Source organism: Lemur catta, chromosome 7 (assembly GCF_020740605.2).
Source record: "Lemur catta isolate mLemCat1 chromosome 7, mLemCat1.pri, whole genome shotgun sequence".
NCBI classification, from domain to species: Eukaryota; Metazoa; Chordata; class Mammalia; order Primates; family Lemuridae; genus Lemur; species Lemur catta.
In genome coordinates this window covers 76,359,552-76,387,195 of record NC_059134.1, presented here as the reverse complement: position 1 = coordinate 76,387,195, position 27,644 = coordinate 76,359,552, and the positions used below count along the sequence as shown (strand labels likewise).

Sequence of the window (27,644 nt, the reverse complement as noted above, 5' to 3'; positions counted from 1 at the left end):
ATAAACAAGAGACAGAGAGAGCGGAAGAGAGAAAATGAGATAGAAAGAAAAAAAGCGAGGAAGAGAGAGGGAGGGAGGGAAGATTCTTGCTAGGTCTAGAAGATGATAAGTGTTTATTAATTTATCTGTGAAAAAGAAAACTACTTAGGCAAATGCTCCAAGAGAAAGCAAATATCCTATTCAAAATTTAGAAATAAAAACATTTCTAAATAAGAATTACTGAAGTATATCAGCTTGAGAAGCAAGTGGCTGAGTTAAGAGGAGTCATATAATTTTTATTTGGTGTACAATGTTGAGGAAAAAATTAGCTTTAATGTTGCTTCATAATATAGTTTACTGGATTAGGGTTTAATCACTCTTTTTCCCAGCTTAAAGATAGAGAGAATGAATAACTTTTAAAGTAATGGCTCCCTTTTAATGCTATTTCTGAGTTCATTTAAATCATTTGCTTGAATTTCCATGAAAGTTATTTCAGAAAGAAATAGAGGAAAGATGACAGTTTATTTTGTTGTATGTGCAACCCTGGAGGAAAAAATCAGATATTGCATATTTCAATATGAGCATTCATATTTGATTCTTTTCTTGGGGTTTTGACTTTTCTTTTGAAATTTCCAACCAATTTTCTTCCAGATTCTTTAAAATAGTTACAATAGCTTATTTAAAGCTTTACTGCTATTTCCATTAACTAGGTGACCTGTTGGTCTACTTCTATTACTTTCTTTTGATTATAGATTGTATTGTCCTACCTTTTCCCGTATGTGGTAATTTTTAATTATATCGAGAACATTGCATATGAAAGAACCGTTAGAGATTAATGTATGGGTATTTCACAGAGACTAATATACTGATATTTCACAAGCCCTTTCTCCTATCTGGAAATTGGGGTATGGGCTAATCTTTCTGAGTTCTTTGGGAATTGAGTTAATCCAGGCTTTGTTACAGCTCCAATCAAATTTTACTTGTGATTATTCCAACTACCAACCAACCCAACATCCCAGGAGCTTCCTTCCTTTCTTTCTATCTCCCTTTCTTTTACTTCCTTTGTTTTTTATTTCTTTTTTGCTAATCTTTTCATTTTCATGTAATATTGAACACAAAGGAAAGTTGCAAAAAATATTATAAGGCATTTTCATATAACTTTTAAATGGATTTACTGATGGTTTATATTTGTTTCATTTCTCTCTCTGCCCCCTCCCCTTGTACTTCTCTTTTCTCTCTTTTCTGGAATCGTGTTTATATTTATATATACATTTTTTGTATGAACACTTAGAGACCATTTTTTTATGAACAACTTATAACTTGAAGTGTTCCTTCACCCCTGAGAGCTCAACTGTGTATTTCTTTAGAGCAAGAACATGACTACATAACCACACTGCATTTAACATGATTTAACATTTATTAAACACTACTCTCTAATCCGTAGTCATTTGTAACTATATTTTTTCTGTCCAGGATCCAATCCTATATCAAGCATTGTATTAGGTGGTCATGCTTCCATAGTCTCCTTTAATCTATTAATAAAACAGTTAATTAGCCTTTCTTTGTCTTTCTTATCCTTTACATTTTTTAAGGGTACAGGGCAGTTATTTTGTAGAATATTTCTTAATTTATGTTTGTCTAATGATTTCTCATGACAAGATTTAGGTTACACATTTTCTGACAGGAATATATATATTTTTTAATATCATGGTGTCCTTCTAAAGGAATCCTATGAGGAAGCCTATGGTGTGGGTCTGTTCCAATATCGACAGTTAACTTTGTTAACATCATGCGCTTCCTTGTAAAGTTCTTCTTTTCCTTTTGTAATTGTGTATAATAGTTTGAGTCTTCCGAGAAAGAAAACAGGATCAGATGTGAAAGAGATTATATTTGAGAAAAATGTAGAGAGGGAGTCAGAGAAGGCAGCAAAGGTCATCAGACCTAGACATGAAGGAGGAGGGAAAGGAAAGATGGTTGGGTAGCGAGCTCTCAGCTTCAGCACAGTCTAAGAAATGTTTAACTAGCAAAGGAGTCCTGGAGCCAAAGCTGCCCTTAAAGGGTCCAAATCTTGCAGGGTCGGGTAATTCTTCATTGTGGGGAGCTATTCTGGGCATCATAGGATATGCAGCATCATGGTTGGCCTCTACCCACTAGATTCCAGCAAAAGTCACCCGGTTGTGACAACAAAATAATGTCTCTAGACATCACCAAATTTCACATGGGGGTGGTGGTGATAAATTGCTTCTTATTGAGAAACATTGCCCAATATGTGTAGGTATCTTTTTGTTCTCTGGCCAGGGTTAACATATCTCTGAAGTCCATTCTGCACACATGAGATTCCTCCTACAGTTGTCTTTTCTTGAGTGATGATGTGTGACTTTGCTAAAGCCTTGCCTTTACTCTCTGTACACAAAGCTTCTCTACAACAAGTGTTTCCTCTGGCGTCTAATAAAGTGTGACTTCAGCATAAAACCTTCTCCATACTTACTGCAAACAAATCTTCTCCCCTCAGTGTGCTCTCTGATATGTGATGAGGGTTACCTTATCACTAAATCCCCGCTCACACTCTCTGCACACATAAGGCTTCTCCCCTGATGTTTTATGAGTGCTGACTTCTGGATAAAGCCACGTCCACACTCCCTGCACACAAAGGGCCTCTCCTTTGAGTGAGCCATCTTATGCCTGACTAGATTTGCTTTCTGGCTAAAGCCTTGCCCACACAATGTGCAAACATAAGCCTTCTCCCCTGAGTGTGTTCTCTGATGACTGATGAGGTGTGACTTCTGTCTAAAGCCTCGCCCACACTCCTTGCACACAAAAGGCTTCTCGCCTGAGTGGGTCCTCTGATGTGCAACGAGAGTTGACTTATGGCTAAAGCTTCGCCCACATTCCGTGCACACGTAAGGCTTCTCTCCTGAGTGTGTTCTCTGGTGTGTAATGAGAGCTGACTTAACACTAAACCTTCGCCCACACTCAGCACACATATATGGGTTCTCTCCTGAGTGGGTCCTCTGGTGTGTGGTAAGGTTTGATTTATCACGGAAACCTCGCCCACACTCCTGGCACACAAAAGGCTTCTCTCCCGAGTGTGTCCGTTTGTGTTTAACGAGGTATGATTTCTGATTAAAGCTCCGGCCACACTCACCGCACAAATGAGGATTCTCCCCTGAATGAAGTCTCTGGTGTTTGCTGAGAATTGATTTATCTCTAAAGAGCTTCCCACAGTCCCCACACACATAAGGCTTCTCCCATGTGTGAGTCCTCTGGTGTGTGAAAAGGTTTGACTTATCCTTGAAGCCTCGCCCACACTCCCTGCACACAAAGGGCTTCTCCCCTGAGTGAGTCCTGAGGTGTCTGATGAGGGTTGACTTCTGGCGAAACCTTCGCCCACACTGCTCACAGACAAAGGGCTTCTCCCCAGAGTGGGCCTTCTTGTGTGTGACTAGGTTTGACTTCTGGCTGAAAGCCTGCCCACACTCTGGGCAGAGATAAGGCTTTTCCCCTGTATGTGATCTCTTGTGTGTGACGAGAGCTGATTTGTAGCTAAAGCTTCGGCCACACTCACTGCAAATATGAGGCTTTCCTCCTGAGTGAATCCTCTGATGAGTGAAGGAGACTGATTTCTGGTTAAAGCCTAACCCACAATTTCCACAGTTGATTACTTCAAATCCTTGCATTTCTACCCACTTTAATACTTTCTTTGTTTCTACAGGGTTTTCCTTCTCAGCTGAGCTCAGTTTTATTTCTACCCCTGTATTGCCTTCCACAGAGCTTCTTAGCTGTCCTGCAGGTGGGATGGAAAAGCTCATTAAAGTAACTCTTTCTCTTCCTCTCCCAAAAAAGGATTTGGAGCCCTCTCCTCTATCTTGACCTTCCACTCTGTCCCTCCAGAAGCTTTGATAAGAGAGTGGTGGCTGCTGCTGTTTCTGATCTACTGGGCAGAGATCTGCCATTTGGAGAGTTTCTGCAGACAAGCCTTGGAAGATCTGAAGGTGATGAGCATGTAGCACATGTTGGCATAATTGCTGACGGCAGCAGACCAGAGGGGAGGAGAAGTAGGGTTGAATTTCAGGTTTTGGATCTATTGAACAGGAGCTGGGCAGACGTTTTCTTTCCTCGGTCCAGGGCTCCTCCCCCTGCTCCAGCAGAATGACCAGTGTTGGTTTGGAAAATGGAATGCCCAAGGAGACCAGGTTGCTGTAGTTTTCCAGCATCACATCCCTATACAGGGTCCTCTGAGCAGGGTTCAATAGCTTCCACTCTTCCTGGGTGAAATCCACTGCCACATCATGAAATAATAAGGATGCCTCCTCTCTCCTGCCTCTCAGGAGCCTTAAGGCCATTTTTCTGCTTGCCCCCCAACCCCCAGTGGTATTCTTGAAGAAAAGTGAGGTCTTATCCTCACCCAGCCTTGGCTTCTGTTCAGTAGCACAGGAGTAACTCCTGGGGTTGAGCCCTCACTGCCCCTAGTCCTGGCATGACAGTCTGAATCCCAACCTGGCAATGGCCCCAGGTAGCAGTGTCTCTTGCTGTCCGTCCTCTTCTCTCTGCTGGGCTTGTTTCTCTCTGGGAGTCATTTCATTTCACTTCCTTGAATCCACAACTCTTCTCTACCTTCATAGAAGGGTATGATTTTTATTTTATTTTGTCTGTTCTTGTGGTTACCACTGGAACAAAGGTCTTTTCTATTCTTTTATATTCTAACTGGCAGCCAAAGAATTCCTGGTAGGGAAAAAAAAAAAAAATGAAGGAAAAATTTAGAATTGTTCATAAAAAAATAACTAGCGTTTTGATCTTTTATGCTTCAAATTCCCTCTTTTTCTCCTTGCTATGGCTGTCACTAATTGGCTAGTTTTTGTCTTCAGCCATAGAATAACCTGGGTTTTTAATTGTTATTGTAATTTACTTATTTATTTTTTGTAAATTGTTGTTGTAATTTATTATTTATTTTACTTATTTATTTTGCAAAGGCAAAAGAGGTGGCATGCCTTAATCACTGGCCTTCCAAAGTTAAAATAGCATTCTTTTTCACAAAAGTAAAGTCTCTGAGAAGTCTGATAGTAAATAAACTGTTTTTTTAACATAATATTTACTAAATTTAATCATCACAAAATCTCTATATTCTCATAACATTTCTGAATATCCAATGAACGTAATATTTCACAGAATATAACTTGATAATTGCTAATCAATCATATTGTTTATCCCCAACTCCGGACTCTAAACTTTTGGATATATTTATTACTTTTATTTGGTTTTCTGATTTATTAAAATTTACAATTTTTATTAATTATTCCCTCACTTTATTCTCAAGTTTTGTTTGTTTGGATTTATCTAAATCTTGAGTTGAATGTCTGTTTCAGTATTTTCTCCCAAACCTTAAAGTTTTGATCATTGAAGTTCTGTTTACAAAGCACATTTCATTTTATTCCAATATATGCATTCTTATTTTGATGTAAAATTATTTTCTCAAACAACAACAACAAAACAAAACGTAAGTCCCATTAAATCAGAATGTCAGATATAGAGCCAAAGCATCGACGTTTTAAACTCTCCATGTGATTCTGTATCATCATTGATGAATGTCAACTGAAGATGAGAGGTTCATGTATTTGGAAAGGTGAACTTTATTTCTTTTATGAAAGAGTTGCAGCCTGCAGAGTGTACATTCCAACAGGCTGGGAAGCATAGTCTTGAGCAGAAGCTACAAGCATGTACTCTGAGGGAAAGGCAAAGGGAACAGGAATTTATGCTGAGCAGGGAGGCCGAATGTACATATTTAACAAGCTGCAGGAAGAGTCATGAATACTTATAAAAGGAGAAACATGTGCATGTGCAACTGAGCTTCATGCCACTTCATGGGATCTACATTCAGAAAATGGTGCCTTAGCATGATCTGAGGATGGAGTTTTTGGCCCTCTGATATCAAAAGATGCAGCAGAGGACACAGAAACCCTCACTGCACATGCTCCGTAGACTGGTCAGAACCACTCCTTGGTCAGTGGCTTTTTATCAGGAGGAAATGCTGGTTGGTTGTAGTGCTGAAATCACTAAAAGGGAGAAGTAACATTAGAAGGTTGATTGAAATCAGTGGAGGAGCAAGTCTTTCCAAAGGCTAGTTCTGTTTAACCCTTAGAGAAGAAAGCCTGATGGTGGTCAGTGAGGGAGGGGTTATAAGGAGGTATGTCCCACCTCCCATTCTGTCATGGCTGGGAATTCGGTTTTAAGGTTTTTCTGGGGTCCCCTTGACCAGGAAGGGGCCCATTCAATCATTTGGTTGGCTTAGTATTTTATTTTTATTTCTCAAGAGGTTCCATAATCCTCACTACCCCAACAAGACCTTCTGCATACTTCATTCTGGCCTACCACCCTCACTAGACAACTGTTTTGAAGGTAGGAATTGTGCCTTATTTTTCCCCCAGCACCTGCACAGTGATTCACACACAGTAGAAGCTTAACATTAATCCCTTCCCTTAGTTTAAAGGCATGACATTGTTCATACTAAATATCACCCCTTAGCTACCACATATTAATTTAATTCAGATTTTTTCTTATTCTCCTTTAAGGAGTAATTTTAAAATTTTCTCATGTCTTTTTCAGGAGTAGAAAAGCCCTGGGCCTATTATACCCTTTCTTGACTTTTATCCTATTACACTTATGTCAGTGTTTCATCTGTAGAGTCTCAGGGCAGCTGGAAATCAAAAGGTTTTACTCACTTGCTGGTAGCTCAGCATGATAAGAATGTTAGTTTATTTTAGAATATATCCTTCTTGTACTGATATCATCTGCCCCAAAACTTGTTTTTCCTAAATAGGCAAAGAAAAAGGCAAAGTTTATGTCTAAGTAGCCAAACCCTTTTGCTATGATATATATTTTTCTCCCTAGGCAATTTTATTCCTAGGTGATTATTCTAAATCACACACGTTTCCTTACATATACCACTCTGATTATGTTCCCATCAAAATTCATTCTTCATATATGGGAGTAATTTCATCACTTGTCAAAGCTGTCTTAAGTTTTTTTTTTCTGCCTCTCAAAATATTAACTATGTCTAATTTAATGTGATATGTAAACTAAGATTTTCAAAATCTTTGTTGCAGTCTTCCAAATTAAACTTGGCTTCTCAATATACCAATTCAGGGCACAGCCGTGTAAAGATTTTATTTTTAAGGCAAAGAATATGGCACAATAAGAGAAAGAGGGTACAAACGACCATACCATCTGAAGCCCAAGAAACATCCCATGTGCAAACTCCCCAATGGCCCTTTTGTAGATCTCTGGTTTGTGCCATCAAGAACCTTGGTTTGGAGAGAGCACAAAGAGAAGCTCTCTTAAGTTATCAAACCAGGCTTGTCAAACCAGTTAGGTCAATTGGAAACCATTAGTAAAGAAATTTACTCAGAGTTTCCAGGGGTTTTCTGATCCTAAACAGTTTAACTCTCCTATCTTGGCCAAGATTCAGAAACTAGATATCTAGGTATACTCAGAAATAATGACAGAACTTTTCCAGTTTAACTATAAATCAATTGTCTCCACACTTTCACATGTAGGTTTCCTTTTACTAATGTTTAAAAAAAAGAAAAAAATAATAATAACATAAATCTAAAATAAAAACTTGGTCAAATTTTTTTAAAAAATAGTTAACAAGTTTATTTAAAATGTCACTAATCACTATCAGCTATTATTTATGCCACCTAACTTGATACAATCATTATTTAAAAAATACATTCCATTATTGATTTTTTTCCTCAGCTGGATAATTGATATCGTTTTTCTGGCCAAAGTCTTGGCATTCAATATGCCTTTATTTGACATAAAATTTGGAAGGATTTTTTTTTCTTTCCTTATATTCCTACTAATCTCTTTTTCTCACATTTTAACTCACCATTTGCTTCTACTCTGTAATCCAAAGAAATATCTCACTGACTAGTCATTAGAGTCTAATCAAGAAGATGTTTTGGCTGCCCCATTCTGTTTGGGGCCTTTAGCTTATAGTACTGCCCCTATTCTTGGCTTGAATAGTCCATATTTATACATTAATAATTCTCAGTACATTAAGATGCTAATTTCTCCAGCACTCATTTGCTCACTTATTCACTAGCCTAACCCAACAAGAGCTGCTGGTTGCCACTACTTGGCAACCACTGTGCTAGGTAGTGTAGAAACAAGATCTATAGTGTTCCTGATCTTATGCATTTGCAGGAGGATAGAGGATACAGATAGGAAAACAGATAATTGCAACGAGTGTGGTGAATACTTGCAATGGTTGATTTCAAGTGTCAACTGTACTAAGGGATATTCACATAGCTGGTAAAACATTATTTCTGGTTATATCTGTGAGGGTATTCTGGAAGAGACTAGCATTTGAATCAGGGAACTGAGTAAGGAAGACCAACACTCACACAATGTGGATGGATGGGGACCATGCAGTGAGGCTAAAGGCCCAGACAGAACAAAAAAAGGCAGAGAAAAGGCAAATTCATTATCTCTCTCTCTCACTCTCCCAGAGCTGTTGGAGTTGGGGTACCCTTTGTATCCCACCCTTCGCTCTTCAAACGTTAAGTTCTCCTGTCTCTAGGACATGCACCAGCAGCGCCCCAGGTACTCAGGCCTTCCACCTCAGACTGAGAGTTACACCATCCACTGCCCTGGTTCTGAGGCCTTCAGACTTGGACTGAGTCACAGTACTGACTTCTCTAGTTCTCCAGCTTGCAGGAATATTGTGGCACTTCTCAGCCCCCAAAATTTCATAATGAGTCAATTCTTTTAATAAATCCTCTTTCATATCTTTCTCTCTATATATCCTATTGGTTCTGTTTGTCTGGAGAAACTTAACTAGTACAATGCCATAGGGGTGTAAATTCCTGATGGATGGATACACACAGAAAGTATCCAAGCTGGAGTGTCAAGGAAGATTTCCTGAAAGAAATAGTAGCTATAACATAAAAATTAAAGAGAAATTAACTAAGGTAGGATAGGCTGGTAGGGGTTTATATGGATATAAACATTCCAGACAGAATTATGGGAAAGAGCTTAGCAGATTTGAGAAAGTGAAATTAATAAGGTATATCCTGAGGGAGAACAAGAGAAAGAGAAAGGGGATGGGGAAGGGAAAGCAAGAGAGAGAAAATAGTGTGAGCACAAAAGGGAAGATCTAAGAGAAGAACCTGGAGTATTGAGCTAAAATACAACTTTAGAGGGCCTGGTAAACAATGTTGTTCATAGAGTAATGCAACTTAAATCAGGAAAGGTGTTTGGTTAGAGCCTCTACTGTCCCAGGCTTCCACACAAGTCCTACACTTGAGACATAGGAGAAAGTGATGTAACCTAAGCGTGATTTTCCACATTGGTGTTGTTTTCCTCCTTCCCTCTTCCTAGGGTGCCTTTCTTAACTCTCCCTAAATATCACATTCTCTTTTGATATATCCATCATATGCCACCTACCTCATGACATCTTTCATTGAGTAAATGCATTTTCTCTTTTCTCTAAATCTCTATAACTTTGCACGATTTTTCCTCTCTAATATAATGCCTTGAACACCTATTCTTGAGCCGTATATATTTGTAAACTTAGCTTCCCCTCTGATTAGACTAGCTTCTTCAGGGCAGGTCTTAAACATTTTAAGATCCCCTATAATATGGTCTTCCAAAATTTATTAAATTGAACAATAATGCTTCAATAGGAACAAAGGAAAATTATTAAAAAACAAAAAATATGGATTTTTCATAAGACTTGCACATCACAACAGACTGTTATATTCACCAAAATTGTAACCTTATTTGGAGTGGCAAGGTTGAACATTTGCACAGGGTTTTTTTGTTAAATTTTGTTTGTTTTTACATTCATTCACTTTTAAATCTATATATATTTACATTCTTTCTTTATGTTCATCTAATTCTTATTGTCAATTTAGCTAATACTAGTAAAAACTGTAATTTACAGTGTATTTTTTCAGTTGAAATAGCACCGTTCATTGATTCACCACTGATTAAAAGACTGAAGGAAAGCTTATAGGTGGATTGAATAGAAGAATGAGCTCAAATTAAAGTAATTATATCTGCTTTTATTTTATTTTATTTTATTTATTTATTTATTTATTTATTTTTTGGAGACAGAGTTTCGCTGTGTTGCCTGGGCTAGAGTGAGTGCCATGGCATCAGCTTAGCTCACAACAACCTCAAACTCCTGGGCTTAAGCGATCCTACTGCCTCAGCCTCCCCAGTAGCTGGGACTACAGGCATGTGCCACCATGCCCGGCTAATTTTTTCTATATATATTTTTTCAGTTGGCCAGATAATTTCTTTCTATTTTTTTTAGTCTCGCTGTTGCTGAGGCTGGTCTCGAACTCCTGACCTCGAGCAATCCACCCACCTCGGCCTCCCAGAGTGCTAGGATTACAGGCGTGAGCCACCACGCCCGGCCTATTTTATTTTTTTAATTTCAAAATGTTAAGGGGGTACAAATATGTTTGCTACATGGATACCTTATATAATGCTTAAGTCAGGGCTTTTGGTGTGCCTGTTACCAGGATAATGTTTATTGCACCCCAGAGGTAAGTTTATATTCCTCACCCCACCTACCCTCCCCACTTCTTAGATTTTCATGTCCTTTGTATTATTTTGTGCCCATGTGTACTGATTGTTTAACTCCTACTTATTAGTGAGAAAATATGGTGTTTGGTTTTCCATTCCTGAGATACTTCACTTAGGATAATGGTCTCCAGTTTCATCCAAGTTGCTGCAAAAGACATTATTTCATTCCTTTTTATAGTTATGTAGTACTCCATGGTATGTATAAACCACATTTTCTTTGTCTACTCATAAATTGTTGGGTGCTTAGGTTGATTCCACATCTTTGCAATTGTGAATTGTTCTGTGATAAACGTTTTAGTGCAGGAGTCTTTTTTTTACCTTTTAATAATGGTCATTATGATAGGGGTAAGATGGTATCTCAGTGTAGTTTTAATTTACATTTCTCTGATAATTAGTGATGTTGAACATTTTTCATATGTTTGTTGACCATTTGTCTATCTTCTTTTGAAAAACCTCTTCCCATGGTTTTTTTTTTTTTTTTCTTGCTGATTTGTTTGAGTTCTTTGCAAAGCATGCATCTGACAAAGGACTATTATGCAGAATCTATATCTTCTTTAAAATTACATTTCTTTTTTAGGAAAATAAAATTAGCTAGATATCTAAATACACTTCTTTAATTTGAACACTTTGCTTTAACATAATTTGAAAATGATCATTCAAAAAATTTGGAGAATATGAAAAATATCTTTTTATTTTCCATTTAGGCAATTGTTAAATTTAGATAAGAAGGAATTGATTATTTCTTGTTGATTAGCAGAGGTTCAAGTTCTCCTATTGATGGAAAATAAAACACAAGAAACCAAAAAATCATTGAATTCCACTCTCTACATCCACTAAGATTTAGAATTTTTAATCTGGTCACCCACCCACACTCCTATCCTTGATATGAATAGTATATTAGTATCATTGAAGTTGAAAATTTCTCAGTATAAAGACAAGTATACTTCACGTATAAGAGTACTACAGTATAACAATAACATTGAGCACTACAAAGAGCCAAGACCTGTATTTACACTTGTTTCATCTTTTTCATTATAACTACTCATAGTTATGTATTTTGCTATTCCAGCTTTGCAGATGAACTAAGCTGAAGCTATGAGAGCTGAGCTAAATTGTTCAAGGACATACAGAAAGAAAAAGGGCAAAATTACAATGTGAACTCATGTCAGTATGACTTCAAAATCTAAGCTTTTTACCAATATATGTTGCTTAGGCTCATCAACTCCACACAGTGAATAGCAGTGATACTTTGCCTAAGATTGCAACATATACCTCACTTATAGTTGTTTCACCTTTCACTGTATCACAAAAACAGAGTGCTTTGAAAAATTTAGGAATCACTGTATGAAATATCAAAATCTAATCAGATTTGCATTCAACTTAAATGATTCTGGACTATTTAGTGCCTTTCTAGGACTTGGACTAACATACATAGCCTAAGCATAAAACCTGAAAAATAGGATCATATGATTTTGTGCAATGCAGAAAAAAATTAAGTTTTTGCTTTTGCATTTTTTTTGTGGTGAACAAATTTATAGTTTATATAGTCTATGAGTTTGAAAGGACTTTAAATGATCTGGTTTAGCTAACTATCCCTCAATTCTATTGAACACATTCCTGACAAGAGACTATCTTAGTGTGGAACTTAGTATCACTCAAAGCATCCAATTTTCACCTCCGTATAGCACAAAATTTCTGCCCCTTTTTGAGCACAAATCCATCTCCCTAAATAGTCAATGGATCCTAATTATACTATCCTGCAGCCAGAGCGAAACATTTCCATCTCTTTGCTATATGTTACCCTTCAAATATTTTAAATTAGGGTAAGAAACATATCCTTCCTGTCCTCTTTTATTTAACAGGGCAGATATGCCCAGTTTCTTCATCTATTTCTCAAAATGATGCTTTTAAAATGCCCTCAGTGTTCTTAATGTGTTCAGGTTTGGATTTATTCCTTTTAAAACCCAGCAACCAGAACTTAATAGAATACTAAAGATAATCTTTGGTCAGCCAAGTGGGACTCCCAACTTCTTTTCAAGGAAATTGTTTTTATATTAATTCTCAATTGGATTATATTAATTCACTTTGTAACTAAATTACACTGATATGTAAATAAATCTATAGTTAACTAAGATATCTATGATGTTTTCAACACATTGCTGTTTTCTTATCAGATGCAAGACCTCCACAAGGTAAATAGTAGTCTGTCAACATCGTTTTAGATTCTGAACCTAATAATCCTTGATTTAAAGCACTGAATAGCCAAGGCCAAGTCTTACACATTTTGGCACACAACCCAGATATTGCTCCAAGTATTAAAAGAATAAAAAATAATAGATCAGTTATTTTATGAGAAACAAAGAAATAAAGCCAAGATTTTTTGGTAGATAAGTAAAAACATTAGGAGTAAAATTTTATTTTCAAAAAGCAATTTTTAGAAAAATAGGCTAAATTGAAACTGAGGAGAAACACAAAGGAAAATAATTTCTTAAATACTATCAATAAAATACTTATAATACTACTAAATACTATTAATAAAAATTTAATTTGTGTTTTAAAGTTACATTCAAAGCATAGAATATAACATTTTTTGAAACACAATTTCACATTTAATCATTTACTCTTAATTGTATACTTTATAAAATAATTTATTTTATTATGAAACTTTCAAAATAAGAAAAAGATAATATGTTCTAGTCTCAGGACCAAATCATTCATTTCCTGTTTTCTCTTAGTTTTGATCCATATGTATGAATAATGTAAAAGTGTATTTTAAAATATTTTCTTTAATTGTAGAATTATCTCTCTCAGGAAATGTCTGAACACCGTATCATACATATGCCCTTAGAACATAGGGTAAGTAAGGCAGCCTAGTAGAAAATAAAGCTTTGCCTAGCCAAACGATTTCAGTTTTCTGCAGTTGCAGTTTTCAATTTAGCTCTTTATGTTCTCCCTATTGGCACTTTAGACTGAATACAGAAGCTAAAGCTACCCATCAGTACTTTAGTGTCAGATTTACAAAGAAAAGCAAACATCAAACTTCTGCACACTACAGAGCAAATGTGCCAGGTGGAAAAACAGTTCCCTGGTGTCGCCTGCACAAAGCCTTTCTTCCTCAGACCTGTAGAAGGAAACACTTCCAGGGTCTTTTCAGTCCCAGGAGAGCCAGAGGAAACTCATGCCTATGGCAATTTCACTCATCTTTTCTTAAACAGAGAAAAGTTTTCACTAAGGGAAATGGACTGCCTAAGTAATTGAAATGTGAAAATGGATTTTTAGTGCTTAAAAGGTAAAGATGGGAGTGTACAGAAAATGGTTTGGGAATGATGTACTGTATCCCAGGTTAGAACTGACCTTTTCACTTGTTGTGTGTCTGGATCTCTGAAACATTATACACTGAATGGCAAATAAACCCCCAAAAGAAAAAAAGGAGAGAGAAGTCTACTTTTGAACAAGAGGTTTTTTTTTTTTTTGGGTAAATGAGAAGATTTTTGAAAAATGATTCATGCTATAAATATGTCTGTACTTTATATGGGAGAATCTTTCTCATGATATCTTATAGCTGTGATTTAATTTACCCAAAAGTCTCCATCTAAAAATAAGGTCTTTATTAAATATTTTGTATAAGTGACCTGCTTCTTACAAGAATTTAAGATTTAAATATTAACATCAGCCACTTAGATATAAGTGAAAGAAGACAAACTTCCAGCTATCAAAGAAATTTATATATAATATTTCCTACAAGGTATTTTATTTTTCATGTTTCATTCTAGTAATAGAGGCAGTATGGGCCTTTATTGAAGGAGTACTATGAATGAAGCACTTTCTACATGTTATTATTTATTCCTAATTATAGGTATTAAATGCAGAAACATCCCCCCTTTTGAATTTATGATACTTCAAACTGGTCAAGTAAATTGACCAAAATCAACTAGCTGATGAACTTTATAGCTGAAATTTTAATTCAAGTTACATTGATACTAACTCTCAAGACAATTTTGGCTTTGTTATGTAAAATGTAAATACACACAAATGCATGGGCATTGACAAACACATACAGGCGCGCACACACACACACACACACACACACACACACACACACACGAGCTAAAGGTGAAAACAAGCTTGGCATTTTTTGGAAAGACCAAAAGGGAAATCTTTTTAGCTTTGCAGGATGCAGTATCTGTCACAACTATTCAGTGCTATTTAATGTTGCCATTCTTTCTCAAAGGCAGCCATGAACAATATGTAAACAAATGAGCATGGCTGTGTTCTGGTAAAATTTTATTTACAAAAACGGGTTGCACCAAGATTTGACCTCTGGGTGGTGCTTTGCCTACTCCGGCTTAATGCAAAATCTACAAGAAGTGTGCACCTTCTACCATGATAACATGAAAACATTTTGAAATGTTAATATAACATATTAAGGAACAATTGTGTGATAGAATTTCAAAGTTAAAAAGCAAGAGATAAAACAATAGCAGTTTAGAGTGACAGAGTTACCAACTATCTTCACTGTTCCTAATATTTTGCCTATGGATCATGCAGGTTTGAAGAGAGAGGCTGTTGTGGACTGAATTACAAAGTGACAGGAACCAACAGAGACCACATACATAGTAAATTAAAACAAAGAATGGTCAGGGATGTGTGACCAATATGCGAAAAGAAACTCAAAATTCCTTGTGGTAAAATGCGATTATCTAGAATCAAAAGAACCAATCAATTTCAATAAATGGTGGTGGGAGTTCAATAAATACTATGGTGGGATTGAAGGACAAATTGTCAAATAACAATTCCAGTCACCAATGTACTTTCTCTCCAAGCTAAGATGAAGTGCAAATGATCATATTTACCACCTAAAGCAATTGAACAAAAAGTGAAAAAAATATAAAATAATAGTTTTAAAACTTTGAAAATCATGTAGTACAAAGAGTGATCTCTGAGAGAACAGAAACAAGGCAAGACCTACAACTCTTCCAGTTTATTTCCTGGAGAAATATATGGGCTGTAGCAGAGGTAGGGGAAACCCAGGTTAGAGCCTAGTGGTCTTGCTGTGTTGAGGGAGGAGAACTGGATGTCTGTGGAAGTAAAGGTGGCTAGAGTTTGCTGTAGGAAATGCCATAGAAGAAAGAGCAACACAGAAGGTAAGCTCCCAAGGTCTGCAAAAGGTCACCCTAGGTCCCTTAGCTAGGGAATGACGAGCATATAAGGATGAGGAAACCATCCAAGGCCAGTGAAAGAACCACCTGGAAGGATTATATTATCACTTAATCTGAAACATAACCAGGGCTAGGAATAATTTCTGTTACACCTAGATAAAGGAGGAAAAACTCATGATGTACGGGGTACATCATCTATTTCTCAAAATGATGCTTTTAGAATGCCCTCAGTGTTCTCAATGTGTTCAGGTTTGGATTTATTCCTTTTGAAACCCAGCAATCAGAACCTAATAGAATACTAAAGATAATCTTTGGTCAGCCAAGTGGGACTCCCAACTTCTTTTCAAGGAAATTGTTTTTGTTTTTGTTTTTTTAATTTTAGCTCATTATGGGGGTACAAAAGTTCAGGTTATATATATTGCCCATACCCCCCCTTCCCCCCGAGTCTGAGCTTCAAGCGTATCTGTTCCCTAGACAGTTCTCATCGTACTCATCACGTAGGTATGCACCCATCCCCTCCCCCCACCCCACCAGTCAGAACTACAAGCGTGTCCTTTCCCCAGACAGTGCGTATCTCACTCCTCAAGTAGGTATACACCCATCCCTTCCCCCCAGCCCCCACTTCTGTCTAATACCCAGTTGGTGTTATTCCCAAATGTGCACTTAGGTATAGCTAAATTACACTGATATGTGGCTTTTAATTATTCTGGATTTTTCAAGTGATACACATAAAACTATTGTTAATGATAACATGAACATTTAGCTATTTTAGCTAAAATTGTAGAAAAGTCTTAAAATTGGTCTCATTCAAAAGCATCCACTTTAATATAAGATGGAAAGGGGTCAGAGAAATACTGCTACTTCTGTTGGCACGTCCCAAATGAATGGTGGACAACCTATGCATAACTACAACTAGACTTAGGATGGTCTGCAAAGGCTGGGACATCTGTAACCAGAATATATGGTCAATTAACCATAGTCTTTCCAATTTGAGAATAAAATAAAGGTATATTCAAACTTCAACAAATATTTTCATAGTTCAGAGTGGTTTCTAAGCAAGATTTTAAAACAGAATAATCCAAGATCTCCGATTCAGAACTGTGTTACTTAAAAAGAAAATAAGCCCAATGAGTTTTTTTCTGTTTTTTCCTAAATTAATCAGTTTTCTTGTACAACTATTCCATATCCATCTAGTATGTCATTTTGCTTTGAAGTGAGGTATCAGGAAAAATAAATAAATCCACTGATCCTAGAATGTAAAAAAATGCAGTTTTTTGCAAAGTATAAAACTGTTATGAATGCCACTACTGGGACTTTTAATGTCTGTTTATGCCTTCAGGAGTGGTATATAGCTTAAGGAAATACATTTCTCTTTATTTTATTTTTCTTAGAGAGGAAAGTTAGTATTCTTACCCTCTGTCACTTTTTCTTGAGTTCCATTCCAAATCTTTCTTCCCATTCCTCTTTTGAAAATCTAGCTGATGATTAACATCTTAGTCAGGTACAAATAAATATAATATCTTCCCCACAGATCTATAAATAATTACTAAACTGCTAAAAGTGGCATAGCCATTCATCAGAGCTTTAAATAATCTCTTTTTATGACTGCAAGTGACTATTACTTCATTCATCGCTAAACTAATTAATATATTGCATGGAAGCAGTTTTGTATAATCATCTATAGCAGTCTATGAAAAGCATTGTTCTAGGATGTCCCTGGATATTTTCATTAACTTTGAAAATTTATTACCTAGCACCACTTTCTTCCTCTAACTATCCTATAATATCTGTAATAGGGATTAGTGTTTTCAAAAAAAAAAAACCTATTTCTTCCTTGGTGACTTTCTTTTTCCAATTAGTACTTTAACTTCCACCTCTGTGTCCCATAAGGCTAGGTGTACTCATAAACTGCAGCAACACACACACACACACACACACACACACACACACACACAATTACACATTAGTACATTTTTGTTTTGCTCATAACATCACAAATCTATATAAACATATACATTTTGTGTAATATTTAAGTAATAAAAATGCATAGTAAACTAACTTCACTAGTATCTCAGCAATGTTTTGTGATAAGCCTATTATTTCTGAAGAGTGCATTAGACTTAGACTAAGTAAATAGGACATTGTTTTTCTTATCAATCAGAAAGTGAAGAGGTAGGAAGTCTATGAATGATGAAGCTACTCGGTCTTTCAGGTTATACCTTTATGTCTTTTTTTTTTTTTTTTTAATTTCAGCTCATCATGGGGGTACATAAGTTCAGGTTATATATATTGACCATGTCCCGCCCATCCCCCTGAGTCAGAGCCTCAAGCGTGTCCATTCTCCAGACAGTGCGCCTGGCACTCACCATGTAGTCATACCTCCATCCCCTCCCCCACCCACCACCTCCCCACCCTGCCATTCTTAATCTATTGGTCTTTGTAAAGTCATGTGCGCCATAAAGATGTTTTGGTCAGTGATGATGGTAGTACCATCAGATTATAAAGGAGCTGAAAAATTCCTATTACCTAGTGATGTTGTAGCTGTCTTATCAGAGCACAACACATTACTCAAGTATTTGTGGTGATGCTGGTGCAAACAAACCTACTGTTCTGCCAGTCATATAAAAGTATAACACACACAGTTATGTACAATACATAATACTTGATAGTGATAATAAATGACTGTTACTGGTTTATGTATTTATTATACTATACCTTTGTGGTTATTATAGAGTATACTATTTCTACTTATTTTAAAAAAAGTTAATTTAAAAAAAAAAGTTCAAATAGCCTCACGAGGTCCTTCAGAAGGTGTACCAGAAGAAGAGATTGTTATCAATAGCTCCATGTGTTATTGCCCCTGAAGACCTTCTAGTAGGACAAAAAGTGTAATTGAAAGACAATGATATTAATGATCCTGACCTTGTATAAGCCTAGCTTAATGTCTATGTTTGTGTCTTAGTTTTTAACAAAAAAATTAAAAAGTAAAAAAAAAATAAAAATGGAAAAATGATTATAGAATAAGGATATACAGGAAAAATATTTTTGTGCAGCTATACAAGGTGTTAGTGTTTTAAGCAAAAGTTAATACAAAATAGTCCAAAGGTTTTCTTTTTAAATTTAAAAATTTATAAAGTAAACAATGTTACAGTAAACTGAGGTTAATATTATTGAAGAAAGAAACATTTTTAAAATACATTTAGTGGATCTTTAGTGAACAGTGTTTATAAAGCCTACAGTAGTGTAATGTCCTAGGTTTTCATATTCACTCACCACTCACTCATTGACTCACCCAGAGCAATTTCCAGTCCTGCAATCTCCATTCATGCTAAGAGCTCTATATAAGTGCATCATTTTTTTTATCATTTATATCATATTTGTACTGTATCTTTTCTATGTTTAGATATATTTAAGTACACAAATACTTCCCATTGTGTTACAATTGCCTACAGTATTCAGTACAGCAACATGTTGCACAGGTTGTAACCTAGAAGCAATAGGCTATATGCTATAGCTTACTTTTGTAATAGGCTGTACCGTCTAGATATTTGTAAGTACACTCTATGACACAACAAAATTGCCTAGTGACACCTTTAGAAGAATGTAGCACCATTGTTAAGCGATGCATGACTGTACTTACTTTTGTCAGTTTATATTAATAGATTAGGTCACATATGAAAGAACATTATTTGAACACAGATCCCTTTGGCTATAAGTTGTAGAGCCCCACTTCCATCTTTCCATTCTCACCTCAACATACAAACACCATGTCCATGAAAACACAGTCTCTTCATTTCATGTAGTCCACTAGGTATTTTTAGAAACATACAGTCCCTTGAATTTCTCAGGCTGAAAGGTGAAAGGATATATAGGTACACACTACTCAGTGGATAAATGCTAAGGCAGAGAGAGATAAGGAAATATAAAAAGACAAAAAGTTGATAATTTTTAAATATCTACCTCAGAGAAACTTTTCACTAGAGATAAGATTTTCCTTCATCTCAAACTTTTCATAGAAAGTCTCAAATCTGAATTGTTAGAAGCATGGAAAACCAGCAGATAGTAGATTAACTAAGATACACTTCAAAATTAGGAAATATTCCTTATTCTTTGTAATAGAGAGTCATCAGAAATTTGATGCATTTTTATATGGACTAAAGTATTGTGAGAAGATATCTTCAACCACTGCAGATTGTTTTATTTTGGCATCCTTGAGCTAGCTACAAATATTTTATTCTCTTAGTCATGTTTGTTGTTGTTGTTATTATTCTACTTAGTCTTTACCATAATCACATTCACTTAAGATTTTATTGTGGAATACCTATCATGGTACAAAGATATTAATACAAAAAAATGGTCTTCAAATTGATCTTTTCTCAGCCTCACTGTCCAAGATACCAAACCCAATAAGATCTTAGAGGACAACCAGAGTACTTAACCTGGGGTGTATGTATAACCAAAAATTAAAAATGGAAAGAGATGATTTACATAGCTTAGTATTTATGACATTACCTTGCTTTGTTCTTAAAAATACAAGTCCTAAATACTATATTTACTCCAAAGATGAAAATTTCACATGGTAAGAATACATACTTATTTTACATATTTATTAAATTATTCTAAGTATTTCTTACAAGCATGATATTTCATCCTATTTTGGAAAATACTGAAAATCCCATTGAGGGGTGTGTGTGTGTGTGTGTGTAATGAAAAATAGAGATAAAGGAAAGTAATATAAGTAATGGTAATGAATATATAATGCTGGATGATGAGGGAGACAAAATTGAAAACATAAGTTAATTTTCATGGAGTTCAGTTCTTTGTAATACATGCTGTGCAAGCCAATGTTATGGATTATCTTCCTGTATGAGTGGCATGCACTTCTCAGAAACTAATTTAGAACTTATGCATTACCATAGCATGTGATTGGAGTAAAAGGTAATAAATATTAACATAACAAATTTTCTGAAAGGGAAATATATTACATAATAAATATTAATTATAATTTATAATTAACATATAAAAACAACTGTTAACTTTTGCATTCTTCTAGATGTTCCAGATATTAGAATATGTATTTTTATATAATTTTGCTTTCATGAAATATTTATATGGAATAAATCATAAAAATATAAAAAACTATTTCTGTATTTAGTATTTAAATTTTAAAGTTTAATAACATATTTATAATTTTTATTTTAAAAATTATATCATTTCACACTCCACCATGACTAGGTAGGAGTTCTCTTGGGACTATCTATTGGTCAGCACTGAATTTCTTTTTTTTTTAATTTTCAAATTTGGTACGTAAGAAATGATAGTGCTAATGTTTTTGTTTGTTCTCTGCTCATTATTAGGAGATTAAAAATATCTCACATATTTAATATATTTTAAAAATTATTTTCTATTAGAAATTTTCTATTGATCAATTCTATATCAATGTATAGAATATCAATGTATATGAATAACTTTAATCATTTTAACACAAGATAGAAATGTAACAGATGTTTTATCTTTCATAGAAGAATTGTGAAGAGATGAACAACACCAAAAAAACTATGCTAATATATTTGTGATGAGTACATATAAATGCTCTTGAGGAAAGCACACATATAGCTCAATATTATATATCTTTTATCTGACACAGCTTGGGTTTTTGAAAAATAAATATAGGCAGCCAAATAAAGGTTCAAAGTATAAACTAAAATGGTAGATTCTACCCATATAAGGAAGATACCTTATTTGGTGGTCTTGCCTTACAAAATGTGCCCAATAAGCGAAACAATTCTTAAGAAAAAATGATGTCTTTATTTTTAGTAGCTGCTTTCTTCTTATTAATATAAATGAATATAATATAATTTGAATACATATATGCTTGATTTTAGCAAAAATATTCCTATTAAAATAGCAATCTTAGGCCCAGGCATTATAAGAGTTTGTAAATGTTTTTAAATCATATAACAAGGGAAAAAGTAAAACATTCATTTTTAATTTTTTTTAATTATTATGGGTACATAATAGTTGTATATCTTTATATACATGTGATATTTGATACAGGCATACAATGTGAATTAATCAAATCAGGGTAAGTGGGATATCCATCACTTCAGGCATTTATCATTTCTTTGTGTTAGGAACATTCCAATTCTACTTTTTTAGTTATTTAAAGTATACCCTAACTTATGTTTGATTATAGTCACTTTGTTGTCCTACCAAGTGTTTTTCATTCTTTCTAACTATCTAACTATATTTTTGTACCCATTAACCATGCCTACTGTATCTCTCCCTCCTTGCTACCCTTCCCAGCCTCTGGTAACCATCTTTCTACTCTCTGTCTCCATGAGATCAATTGTTTTTAATATTTAGCTCCCGCATATGAGAATATGCAAGATTTGTCTTTCTGTACTTGGCTTATTTATGTGTAAAGGTCTTTTCCAGAAATAACCATTGATTTTTTTTTTTAGAAAGTAGGCATATATTTAATTTGTCAATAACATTTATTTATTAACTACATCATTATAAGTCTCAGCAGTTTGTATCTAAACTGGTAGCACTGAAAAAGTCAACACATTGACTTGTTTCATAGAGCTTAGTACAAACAAATCAAAGAGCCAAGGTCAATCTTTATGTAATTTGTGGTGAGAAATGTCTGAAGGGAAGTTTAGAAACTCAATTTATCAGACTTCTAATAGTCTTCATTACCAAGGGTCATCCAAAGAATAGTCACTTCCATATGTTAACTCTTTCTTGATGACTTATACAGCTTGTTGCTAAACATTTCCTGAAGAAGGACCAACAAATAATTGTTTTACAATTTAATGCCATGAAAAACTCTTTTCTCTGTAGAAATCAATATGACTTATTTTCTGATAATTACACCACAAGATTTGTATTAGCTTATTTAATTTCCTTTCTGCAGGAAAACTTGAACAATTTAATGTTCAATTACTTTACCCTCTAGAATATTTAACTCTCTTCCTTTTTATGATCCTTATTTCCTATTGCTATTTGTTCATATGTGTATATTCTTGCATGTATATACATATGTCCATGTATTTAGTTTATATACATGTGCACGCATGCATGTACATACATATGCATGTATGTTATGTATTTAATTTGTACCTCAAATATTTTCTAGAAAAACACATAATATACAATTAAAAGTAAGTATATTTATCATAAAAATTAACTTGATACAAAAAGATCTTAAATCTTCACCTAGCCTGGTATGAGTAAAATACAAAGCAATGAACAAATAAATGTGGGTAGGTAGGATGTTTTTATTTTTTCCCACAATATTAATTTATTTTTTATTTAATAAAGTTATGTTTTTAAAATCTAAATAATTGCATATTATTTCAAATTTGTATTTCTTTCATCTATGCAACATGTACTAGAGAGATAAAGAAACCTAGAAATGACTTTACAAAAGAGAACAGAGAAAAATTATAAGGTAAAGAGAAGAGATGTGTGGAACGAAATAAAAAGCAAGGACACACGAACAATTATATAAACATGTTTAGTGTACTATGTACAGATTCAATGTTATGAACATATTATCTCATATAATCCTAATACTGCAACGTATTGTTAAATTAGCTTTCAGGTTTGCATATGCCAAGAGTAAGGGAAGACGTGAATAAATTGTCATAAACAGTTGGTATACCTTAGCAATAAAATCACAACTAATAAGATATTGTCTTAAACAAATATTAAAAAAGGTCTTCATAAAACGCTCTGCCAGCACATAGGAATGAATGATTAGATGACTGAAGCATATGACAATGTTCAGCTAGACCTGATGCTGTTGAAATAACAGACTTTCCTTTCTAAATTCCAGGATAGTTTTGAAGCATTTTTAATAAAAGAAAAGAATTTAGAAAGAAAGCAAAATGATTTAGCTCCTAGAAATTTCATTGTAAGTAAAACTACATTTAAAATAGTAGGAAAGCAATATGTTCTCTCTCTCTCTCTCTCACACACACACACACACACACACACACACAACCATACAGAGAGAATTTAACTGGTAAGAACTATTTAACATAAAAAACATAGCATAAATGAATTACACTCATAAATGAATTTTGATAATAACATTTGGCTTTTGTGACTAAACACTCAGGATTTCATGGAAATCTCCACATGCAAATATAGAAAATTCTGGAAGATATTTAGTATGTGGGAAAATCTTCTTCATGAAAAAAACCTAGTCATTTAATTGATTTTTGACCAGCAAGAACAGCAGACATCAAACATGAAGGTGATGTGGTATTACATTGAGGTGGTCATGTACAAAGGACACTATGAAGTGGCTTGTACATAATTTCCAATGTGACATAATAAAACTAGTAATTGAAATTCCTGGCATATCTGTTTGAAAATTAAAGTGAAATTACTACATTTATCAAGATTTTCCCAGAGATACCCAACTTGATTATGTATGTCCTATTTTTCTATTTTAATACTCTCAGGAAAAAAATTAAAACCTAGAACACAATTTTTGATGAAAGTCAAAAGATTGTATATCATTAGAATTTTATGGTTAATTTTAATTTTATGTTTGAATTTTTCAATTCAAGCTTTCTATGAAAAAAATACTTTTTTATGTTTACTATTTCTACTATACATAAAAATGAGCTTATTACTGAAAAGTGGAATACCTAGTGAGCAAAAGTCATTTTTAACATTCTGCAATTTATTTATACTTACAAATATATTTACATGTATTTTTGTAACATGTCTTTTTAATGTTCAGTAAAATATGTAAAATGTAAGTTTATATATACTTTCTTTAGCTTCTCACACCATGGAAAGTTTTATTTCGGTACATAACATCATGTTTAATGATGCCTAATATTCCATATTACATATTATTTACACTGTTCCTTTTTAAAATTTAGTTTTTTGCAAGCTGATCCACTGCTTGCCATCACATTTTTGTGATGTAAATGGATGTGTATATGTTTGTGCCTCATTCCTTTAAATAATTTTCTGGTAGTCTGAGATCAAGATTTAAGAGCCATATTTTATTTCTCTGATTAGTAGAAGTAATTCTCCTCTATTTGAAGTACGTTTGGGTAAAAACAAAATATATACATTGGAAAATATAATATGGAACAAAAACAGATAATACCCTGAGTACTATCACAAATTAGTGAGAATATTCTAAAAAGGAAATAGGATTTTAGATTTTATAAAATTCAGATCTATAAAGCTAATAAAGATTTCGTGGGAGTCTAGTTTAAGACATTACTAAAGTCCACTTTTTGGACAATACAAATACAAAAATCTCAAAGAAAGAAATGGACTGAAGGTATAGGAAAACTTTCAAATGTGAAAATAATTCAGTTTAATCAAACACAATTCTGAAAGCATTGTAGTTAAACTGAATGAGTACTGAAATATAAATGATATAATTCTTTGGATAGTGATAGTGTAATGGCAAATATTATACATCAATTTGGAACCAGATATCACCAGACCAGGTGTCAACTATACCCCAATTTTCTAGAGATGCAAAGCAATCCAAATCAAATTCTAATAGACTTTTTTGTGATATCTAACAGACTGATTCTAAAATATACGTGGATGTACAAAGGAGTTAAAAATAACAAAACATCTTGAGGAAGAAGAATAAATTTTAGACCTTATATCACCTGATTTAGAGAATTTCTATAAACTGTAGAATAATTGTATAGTATTGTAAACAATACAATCTGAAGAATTAGCATAATTATGTATAAATAATTGGCCAATGAAACAAAAATGATTATTCCAGATATAGACTGACACAATTATGGTCAAATGTTTTTCAATAAAGGCCACAAGGCAATTTAATAGAAAAACGATAGTTTTCCAACAAATAATAAATAATATTAGAACTACTTACGAGGTATCAATATGGAAAAAAACCCCAGAAGCCTATTTATCTCATACCAAACAAAAAAATTAATTGGAGTCGAATTATAGATCCAAAGATAAAGGTTAAACAATAACATCTCGAGGAGAAAACATACAGAATACTTCTATGATTTTGAGGCATACAAAAACATGTTATATGAGGGAAGACTGCAGTAGTCACTAAAAAAATTATGTTGAATTTTATCAAAATGAAAAAAGTCTGTTTTGAAGAGGGCACAATAAATAAAATGAAAAATGCAAACTACAGACTAGAATTGCTACAGTTGAAATACCAAGTGTGATCAAGGATATGGAGCACTAGATCTATCATATGTTGCATTGCTGATCATAGTAAAAACTGGTGCAACCACTTCCAAAAATAGGTGGCCTATGTTTCATAATGATAAACCATACTTATTTTATAATCTAGCAATTCCCATCATTCATATATGTGTGTGTGTGTTTGATTCCTAAGGTAATTGAAAACAAGTATCTACAAAAATATTATACCAGAATGTTCTTAGCAACTTTATTTTATAAAAGGTAAAGAGTGAAAACAATCCAATTGTCCACGAACAAATAAAATGATAAAACAAATTATGGTTTATTCATTCAATGGAATACATTTCACTCTGCAGTAAAAAGAAGCAAATTACTGATTCAAAAACATGGGTGAAACTGAAACATTTTACTAAGTGAAGGAAACTGGACACAAAATAATACATACTATATGATTCTATTTATAAAAATTTAAAGAGCAGTCAAATTTAATCTACGGTGATAGAAATTTTTTTAAAAAGTTTACTTTTGAGGAGGTGCTGTCTGTAAAAGGGCACATGGGGAATTTCTGGGGTGATGAAAATACTCTATGTTTACATACATTTGTCAAAACTCAATCAGCTGTACAATTAAACTTTATATATTGTGTATGTAAATGATACCTTTAAAAAGTTCCATCTAGGGTCAGTGAGAAAGCATCAATACTCTGAAAGTGTTTCTAACTGTAAATTGCCTTGTTTGCTATTTGTTTAGTTCAGTTCAGAGGACAGAAAAATGAAAATGCATGCATTGTTTCACCACTTAGTCTCGCCCAGATACTGAAACAAGTCATTTCAGAGGTCCAGGGACATTTCTTTTTTAAACAAGATTACACATATTCCAGAACCTATCTGCCTACTCTGACTCCCTCCCTATACCCTAAAGTCAAACACCTGCCTTGTGGGCGTGGTCTGTGACTAATGAGAGAACTCCAGAGTCAGGACAATGCCTAGTGGCAATTTCCTTCTCCTATTTGATTCTGTTTCACTTATTTGGTCTCTCTGGTATCCGTAAACGCATGCTCACTATTATTAGGGCTGGAAAGAAACTTGTTGACTTTGGTAGGAAAAAGCCCTTTGTCCCTGCACACAGGAAGCAGTCCTGAGACTTCCTCCAAAAGGCCTTTGCTGCCAGGATAGATCAGAGTCCTACTGATACTCTCTAACTGAGGAAGGAGCTGCAAAGAGCTGAGCTGTGTGCCTGGGGCCTCCCTGGTGACTCGCCCCGGCAGCGCCCCTTGGCTCAGGTCACTTCACCCTTTTGGACTCACCTGGTGCTGGCGACCAGCGCAGGCAAGAGAGTCAGCAGGCAGTGTGCTGGGCTGACTTGCATCCTGTCGCGGGCCGGGGTCCTCCCTCCCTGGCTGCCTTGCTGTGCAGCCTCCCCCCGGTCCTATCGTTTCTTCGTGTCGGGCTTTGTCCCTGGCCAGCGGCGAAGAGACGGAGGCAGACGAAGGGATCGACGCCTCGCCGAGACAGGAGCTGAGAGCCGGGAGCAGGGAATCAGCTGAGTGATGTCACCGGCGGCCTAGGAGGGCCCAGTCCGGATTGTTCATCGCTGCCGCAGCGTCTGAGCCCAGAGGGCGATTTGTCACTCTCGGCAGAGGCGGCGCGGGGAGAAGGAGGGGGACCCAGCGATTGCTTCTCACGCTCGGGCCACCGGACTGCGCTCTGGCCACCCGGCTACATA

At 34.9% G+C, this 27,644-nt stretch overlaps 1 protein-coding gene across 1 annotated transcript; it reads right to left on the bottom strand.

Moving 5' to 3' along the window:
* Positions 1–1,416: 1,416 nt before the first annotated feature.
* LOC123641681 (zinc finger protein 133-like) lies at positions 1,417–27,644 on the bottom strand. The gene is made up of 2 exons (XM_045556576.1): positions 27,226–27,644; positions 1,417–4,701 (listed from the first exon to the last, which is right to left on the bottom strand). Exon 2 carries the CDS (start codon positions 4,320–4,322, stop codon positions 2,517–2,519), a length of 1,806 nt encoding a protein of 601 aa, XP_045412532.1. The 5' UTR covers positions 4,323–4,701; positions 27,226–27,644; the 3' UTR covers positions 1,417–2,516.